The sequence below is a fragment of the Phalacrocorax carbo genome, chromosome 4 (genome assembly GCF_963921805.1).
Source record: "Phalacrocorax carbo chromosome 4, bPhaCar2.1, whole genome shotgun sequence".
NCBI classification, from domain to species: Eukaryota; Metazoa; Chordata; class Aves; order Suliformes; family Phalacrocoracidae; genus Phalacrocorax; species Phalacrocorax carbo.
The window spans coordinates 29,426,176-29,433,742 of NC_087516.1; the positions used below are offsets into that span (position 1 = coordinate 29,426,176).

The following is a 7,567-nucleotide window of genomic DNA, read 5'->3' on the forward strand; positions in this document are numbered from 1 at the left end:
ATTGAATGAGGTTTTCCAATCTTTAATACACTGAGTAATCAAATTTTATAAAGATGAGAAATAAGCTAAAAAGGACAACTTCCACATACCTGATCACACTGCCACTGAGGACTTGCACAAAGTCTTTCCGCCGTCTGTCTTCCACAGATGCACCGCTGTTTACTGACTCGTGGACACGGCTGACAATCTCCTGTATGCAATTGCGTGACATTGAGAGTAGGAATTGCAAAACAATTATGTATCTTAAGAATTAAAACAACTGCTCCTCTGAGGTTTAAGAAGGCAGGTCTACCTGGGTGACAGGAATTCTCACAGGTGTGTTGTCCACACAGCAACGTTCGTCCACACGGCAGGCGACACGACCATTCCTTGGCACTGCACCTTCGGGGCACCGGCTTAGCTTTCTTACAGTGACAGGTTGTTGTGACCATCTTTGGGCAAGGTGGACAGGGTCCTAAGTACAGGAAGAACACCACTAATTCATTAATGGTCATTCAGCGAATACAGCCTTGACTGCATCTGTCTATTCCGAAAATTTTAAATACAGTTAGCAGACTTAAGTAAAACTGTGTAGCAGCTACATAAATACAGGTCATACAACCAAGAAACACAGTGGATTTACCTGGATGACAAAGCAGCAAACATTTATGACCACAAGAAGGTTTGAATTCCCTCTCACATATCTGACCACAGGAGTGAGGTACCAGCCATGGGTCCAGCACTGGATTCTCTACTTTCCCACAGTAACAGTAATACCTACTGGGAGTTTCAGACCGTTTGTATTCAAACCTGCATTTTGGACTACAACAAGGGAAAAAGGGAGTGAAAAGATAAGCAATTTTTAGAATTTTTTGTTTTTTAAAAAAGCAGTTTTTATCATTTCAGTTTCCCAAGATTGTTACCAGGCTACCAATTAACATTTTTACAACTACTGTAATGAATAACAACATAATTACATTTATAATATACCATAAAGTTCTTGCTATATGTCAGATTTTACAATGCATTCATTAGAATGTCTAAGGGATTGTCCTGTCACAGCTGTCTTTTTTCTGTAAAAATATATACAAATAATTCAGTGTAGCAAGCACACAGAACAATTTTTGTCAAGTAATGCCAAAGGAATGTACGCAAGAAAGAATTAACCCACTTAGAGCCAATCAAAAAAGAGATTAAACCCAGGATTTTACCAGCAGTAATTTATAAGCTATGTAAAACAAGATTCAGCGATGCTATTACAACTATGCATAATAACTAAAATTTTATCTGAAAGATCTTAAATTGTTTCAGTTCAGCATCTTAGATATTATAAGATGCACACTTTTGTTATCCCTGATGATGTCAGATATTAATATATTATTCCTGAAGGTAGGTAGGCACCAAAGGTCTGGAACTTGCTAGTGCCACAGGACCAAAAGGCTTTCAGGTGCATGCCATGGACAAGGGAGGCCACACAAGGAAGGAGGCACAATGCAGCTCCTATTTCTGGCTACACTGGGAAAAGACAACAGACGAGGAGCTCCTCTCCTCAAAGAAGAATAGAGGCTTTGTAAGACCTATGTACTCATTTTTATCAAATAAAATGTCAATTTGCCCCTATATAATACATTACAGGCCATAAACCATTTCTCCATAGTGACTGCACAGTTTTATCATGTGCTCAAATGTTAAATAAAATACCATTCACCTCAAAATTTTTTCATTATAAACATTATGCCTTAACACAAAACTAGTTTGTAGAAGAATAAGCATTATCAACTTGAGACACTGCGAGCCAACAATTTTGTACCTTATTTCTGAATCAAACCTGTTCTCTGAGATCCCACGTTAACAGAGCTCTTGAATCTTCCACCAAATTTGACAGAGGATTGTGTCTCAAAGATATTACTACAAGTTTCCCCATAAAAGTAGGTGGGCAAATAAAGTATAGAACAAACATGCAGAGAGAAACCTTGACTGAACTTTCAGACACAAACCTACTGAAAAAGCAAGCTTCATTACTCCTGCAGCCACAATATTATTTTCTTCTTAATACAATCTCACGTAAAACTGCAAGGCTTTAGTGCTTGAGTTCTACAGACACACGCACCAAAAAATCCCTTAATCTTGCTATCTTAGAACTGGCTTTTTAAAACTAATTTATTTCATGGTGCCTATTTTAGAAGGGACAAATATGTAAAGCCATTCAGAAATAAATATTAGAAGCTGAGACACATGATAGATAAGTTACCTTCTCAGAGGTTAAAACAAATTTGATGCAGCAGGTTAATATCACTGTGAAATACTCCTAAATCATGCTAATACAAATTCAAAAATAATTCAGAAAAACAACAGAAAAGTCAGACTTCTGAATTTTTTTTGTGTGTGTATGTCATTTACAAGATTTACAAGTACCATTCCTTCCCAAAGTAACTCCAGTTCACACATGCTTCACAAAGTATCTTTGCAAATGTACCATGAAGAGCTCACCATGGCCAGGGATAATCTTTCTTCCCGAAATCATCATCCGTCAAAGGAGAAGACACAAGAAAAAGGCTGTCCTTGGCCCACTTTTGAATACACACCAGGTGAAATATACAAAAGCATCCACAACAGCTCCAGACCTAAAGAGCAGATATAGGTGCCAATTGCTTTATATTAGGTTTCTTTTTGTTTCCGTTGATGAATATCCGTAATACCCAAAGAAATACAAGCTTGCTATTTTTCCATTTTAGAAATGGGTTTCCAAAGATAGATTATACCTATTGTTAGATTAACACAGGCAGTGTTTTTACTGTTACAGATTCATACCTATGATCTTTTTTCCTGCTGCTGTGAGAAGTTTTGAGCTCCATAAGCCTTGGCCAAAGCACTCATCTAATCATAGAAATGCTGATCTAAACACACTATTGGAGACCATGTACCACAACCTCATGCCCAAAGTAGAACTATTACCAACTTAGTTCAGTTCAGTCACAGTTCTGCCTAGCAAAGGTGGAAAATCCTGAAGGATGGCAACCTGCTCCAAGTGTCATACTACCTTCCTCATACCCAGTCGCACCTCCCAAGCCCCAGTTTGTGCCACTGCCTCTTATTACACCACCTGTCACCACAGAGATGACTTTGGCTTTAGCTACCTTCACAACCCCAAGTAGACAGAGGCTGTAATCATATCATCCCTCAGCCTCCTCTCTGGTATACTAAACAAGCCCAGCTCTCCCTCTGCTTCTCTCCCTGTCCCGTACTCTAGGTCTGTAAACATCTTGGTGTTAAAGTACTAAAAAGTTTTTCCCCCTTTCAAACTTTAAGATTCACATGCAGTGTTAGTAAGAAAAATATTTGATTAGAAGTGTGGCTTTCAACATAGTGTCTCTTGTTCAAAGAGCAAGAGAGGTATAAAATGGAACAGAAATAAAAGCATATGTGTTTAAGAGAGATTTTGCCAGTATCCTGTCTCCATCACTAAACCTTTACATTCTTGTTCCCTGTGTAGCTCGCTCTGTCAATTCTGGAGTGAAATCACAATCTTAGAATATCAGCCTGCTGCTGAAAAGCAATTTAAACAACAGAAATGCAGTTTTGTGACCTTGGTACTTTCCACATATTGATGTCTTGACAGCTTAGAATGACTATAACAATTTGGTAAGAGAAATGCAGCAGAAAATTTAAGATTTATTTTTTTAATAATATTGTTATAAAATTATACGGTGAAAACAGGAGAATTTCCTTACTAACTTATAGAGGACAAAGTCAATGATGTAAGTTTCTAAAAGTACAGTAATTAACTTCCCAAAACTAAAGCTAAATGGGAGACATTATGTAAACAAACACACCTGGCTGAAATGTTACAGATTCAAGATAACTAAAAAACCACTGAGTTATAGAAGACGACTTCCAAGTTGCCAAATCAATCAATGGAAGTGAGATAACTCTATCCAGAGGACAGAACTTCAAAATCAAGCTAAACATATATGTTAGGGTCTGAAAAAGAAGTCATACAAAATGTTAAGAAGTCATACAAAACATACTGCATTTCTTTCTAAAAAAGGTAATGATTACTGTTTCATTGGATAGTTGTAAATCCATGTACAGCCAACATAAGAAGTTAAAGAACTTCTGCACTTTTTTTCTTTTAATATTAAGCATACAGTGCAAATGTATTTGATTCAAGTAACTATAACAGAAACGGGGTTGGGCCTGTCAATGTCAAAGGGAAGTTCATACATAACAATAGAAGTTAAAAAGATTTGTCCTGAAATCTCTCCCATGAAAAACGTACCTATATGAAAGACAATCTTCTCAAGCATGCTACCCTTCTATTTCACCTGATCAGCATTTGAACCAGCAAAGTTTATCCTAGATCCCCTACTATAAATTTAACAAGAACATTTCCTTATTTCCCAGTATTTCTTACTTCAGTCTTCGGTGTTTGCTACAACTTAGCTTATTGAATACACCATTGCAAGCACTGTCCTTCCTTCCATTTTTGTTTCATCTGCTACTCACTAAAATTTAAAAGTAACTGTTACATTACAGATACATTACAATAATAAACATATGTAAAAAATACATATTCTAAGCTATATATATCTCAGCACTTATTTCTTCAAGTGTTTGAAAAATCCAAAACACCAAGTGTTGCATTTAGTACTCTATCATTTTAAAACTATCAATCCCAAGAACTACCTTAGTAGTTCAAATCAAATCAAACACAAATTATTCAGACAGTTATATTTGTTTCATTCTAAAAGACTACTGTAAAATACTTACAGCTTGGTTCCTTTTAACTGAAGCAATGCAGATCAGACATGTCATGGCCCCTGACTGAAAAGCTTCATTCATGTACTGTCTTGTACGTTCCAGTTCACTTGCATCTCCATCTTTAATGTAAAAGGATTTTTAAAGCAGTCAGTAATGTTTGATCTGCTATTCTGTACATGTTGAGACTGCTGTAAGTATATATACATGTTTCCTTCCTTGAACAGAGGCCAGTCATATATTATTACAAAACCACATTATTAGAAGTACGTAAGACAGTTTCAAAACTATACCTTTGATTCTGCATAAAAAGGCAAGAAGTACCGCTAGCATGTATTGCAGAGAACAAGTATTTTTAACACAAGATATCAGAATAAAGTGTTTTCCCTCCAATTATGGAAAAATTCTAATACGCAGCCAAAAATACAGAACTGTTTGTTTTCATATTGAAATAAAAGTCAATAAATGAAAAAAAATTTACCAGTTTGACTGGTGTAAATGGTAAATGTTTTGGCCAAAATCTTCCCTTGTTTTACTTCAGCATCTTCATCGTCATCTTCAGACGAAGAACTAAACTGGTCTTCAACTAGCTTTTTTGCTGCAGCCTGATTAGCCTTCTTAATTTCATCAAATTTCTTCTGTGAAGATAATTCTATTACGAGAACAGAGTAATGACAATACCATGATAGTTAATCATAACACCACATTCAGTTCTACATACTTTTACTGTCCTTTCCTTTAAAGAGCTGCTGATGTTATGTGTTTAAGAGCAGTATGTTGCTACATTTTCAATACCACACAAGAAGAGAGAAATTATATTTCCTTCTTTACTGTGCATGATCCATAAAATTCACAGCAGGAATTATCTGTCAATTACTGCTGACAAATCTAGCCAAACATACTAGAATATATGCATCTATAATGCTGCTTTACAAAAAGGATACTTAAAAAAAAAAACTATGCACACATCCCACACAAACAACTTTCATAGTGTGAGGAAGGAAAATACGAGGAAACCAGGCAATTTTTGACAGGAACAATTGTTATAATTTGCCAACTGCCTACAGGTACATCTCCCAGCATTTGGTATTTTTCAAATTATTACTTTTATTGGCCTCCCTCCATCCAACAAGTCTTTATTGCAATAACGGGTTCACGCTGTTTCACAGCTGGCAACATTAAAAGTGACAGGGTATTTCCTTATAAGCTTTTTTAAGTTATCACACGTGAAATTGAGGAAGATGCTCTACATAGAGGGAAAAAAGTTATATAACTTAACAGAGTTCATAATAAACCAAAGTGCCTTTAAGGTAACATACCACAGAGATATCAAGGTCTTCAGCAGATCACAGGTCTTAAGTACCTCTGAATTTGCCACACAGAATGGTTTGGGTTGGAAGGGACCTTTACAGGCCACCTAAGTCCAACCTCCCTGCAGTGAGCAGGGACATACACGACAACTGCACCTCATATATTTACTGGGGTTCCGTCAAGTTTAGTTTTAGGCCCTTCCTTGAGAAGCCATGCTGCCAGCTAACAGCGCTCAGTACTTGGCCCGCCTCTGCCTGCAAAGCGTTACCTGCGCCCGCAGCAACCGCCGCGCCCTGGAAGCCCGCGCCTCCCCAGAGCGGGGCGATGTGGCACACCGACGGGAGTACCCGACGCTCGTCCCTAGCGGGCAGCACCCGCCCCGCCGTTCCCGACCGTGCTCAGAAACAGCCGCTTCACCCTTTACTTCACACTTTGCTCTTCTGCTCGAAGGGCACAGACCACGCGCCCCGGGGAGGAGCAACCCCCAAGGTCCTCGCCGCTGCCCCGGACCTCCGCGCTTACCCCCAGAGGTACCCGCGGGCAGGCGGCGGCGCACGGCCAAGCATCGGCTCGCTGCCGCCAAGGAGCGGCCGCGGGAGCGCCCCCGCGCCTCTCTCCCCTTCCCTCCCCCGCCGCCCCGGGGAGAGCCCCAGCCCGGGCGTCCGCAGGGGCTCCCCAGCCGGGCTCCCCAGTCCGGCACCCCGCCGCCCCCGACCGGGGTCGGCGGCAGGGGTAGGACACGACACTCACCGCCAGCCCCCTCGCTGCTGTTCCCCGCGGCCGCAAGGCTGGCACCGCCGCGGGCCCTCGGGGCCGGGGACCGGGCAGCCGCCCCAGCGCGGGGGGCGAGCCCGTCCCCGGGCCTGGCGCGGCCCCGGCCCCGGCCCCCCTGCCGCCAGGGCGCCTCCATCTCTCCCCCGCTAGCAAAGCGAAGGACGGCGGTGAGAGGCCGACCGCTCCTCACACGCCGCGCTGCGAGCCGCCCCGAGGCGCGGCGAGGCGAGCCCTCCCGCCCGGCCCGGCCCCTCCGCCCGGAAGCGGCGGTGGAGGCGGCGGGAGGCCGGCGAGCTCCCGCGGCGGCACGACTACAGCTCCCAGCGCGCACCGCGGCCCCCTCCGCCCGCTGCCGCCGGTCCTCTGTGGCGAGGCCCCGCCGTGCCGGCGGCGCGCCCGCTCCGCCCCCGCTAATCCGACAAACGTTTGCTAATGCCCAGGCTGGCGGCTCTTTCCTGCTTAATGCCTGCATTTCTTTTTGCCTGTCCCTCTGGCCGCAAAAGCAATGGCGTCGGCTGTGGTTGTGGCGGCCGTTCCCGCAGCGTGCCGGCCGTTGGGTGGGTTTTCCTCACAGCTCCTCTTCTTCACAGTATGAGGGATTTAAAAAGCGCGTTTAGAAACTTCACTGAAGTAATATCCAGGTTTTACTGGACAGACAGACGTATTGAGGAACCGGTGTGCCATCTGAAAAGTTCTGATAAACAAATGCAAATAAATAAATTTGAATGACATTTTCTCATAGCAC

At 42.3% G+C, this 7,567-nt stretch overlaps 1 protein-coding gene across 2 annotated transcripts in view; it reads right to left on the reverse strand.

Moving 5' to 3' along the window:
- NFXL1 (nuclear transcription factor, X-box binding like 1) overlaps positions 1 to 7,297 on the reverse strand; it is a 50,097-nt gene extending 42,800 nt beyond the window's left edge. For both annotated transcript variants that reach the window (XM_064449384.1, XM_064449385.1), the window contains exons 1-7: positions 6,799 to 7,297; positions 5,219 to 5,389; positions 4,750 to 4,859; positions 2,470 to 2,603; positions 623 to 801; positions 293 to 454; positions 90 to 190 (exon numbers count right to left, since the gene is read on the reverse strand). In XM_064449384.1, the coding sequence (XP_064305454.1) occupies positions 90 to 190; positions 293 to 454; positions 623 to 801; positions 2,470 to 2,603; positions 4,750 to 4,859; positions 5,219 to 5,389; positions 6,799 to 7,294 (1,353 nt within the window). In that variant the 5' untranslated portion in view covers positions 7,295 to 7,297. The remainder of the gene's footprint in view (positions 1 to 89; positions 191 to 292; positions 455 to 622; positions 802 to 2,469; positions 2,604 to 4,749; positions 4,860 to 5,218; positions 5,390 to 6,798) is intronic.
- Between the last annotated feature and the right edge of the window lie 270 nt (positions 7,298 to 7,567).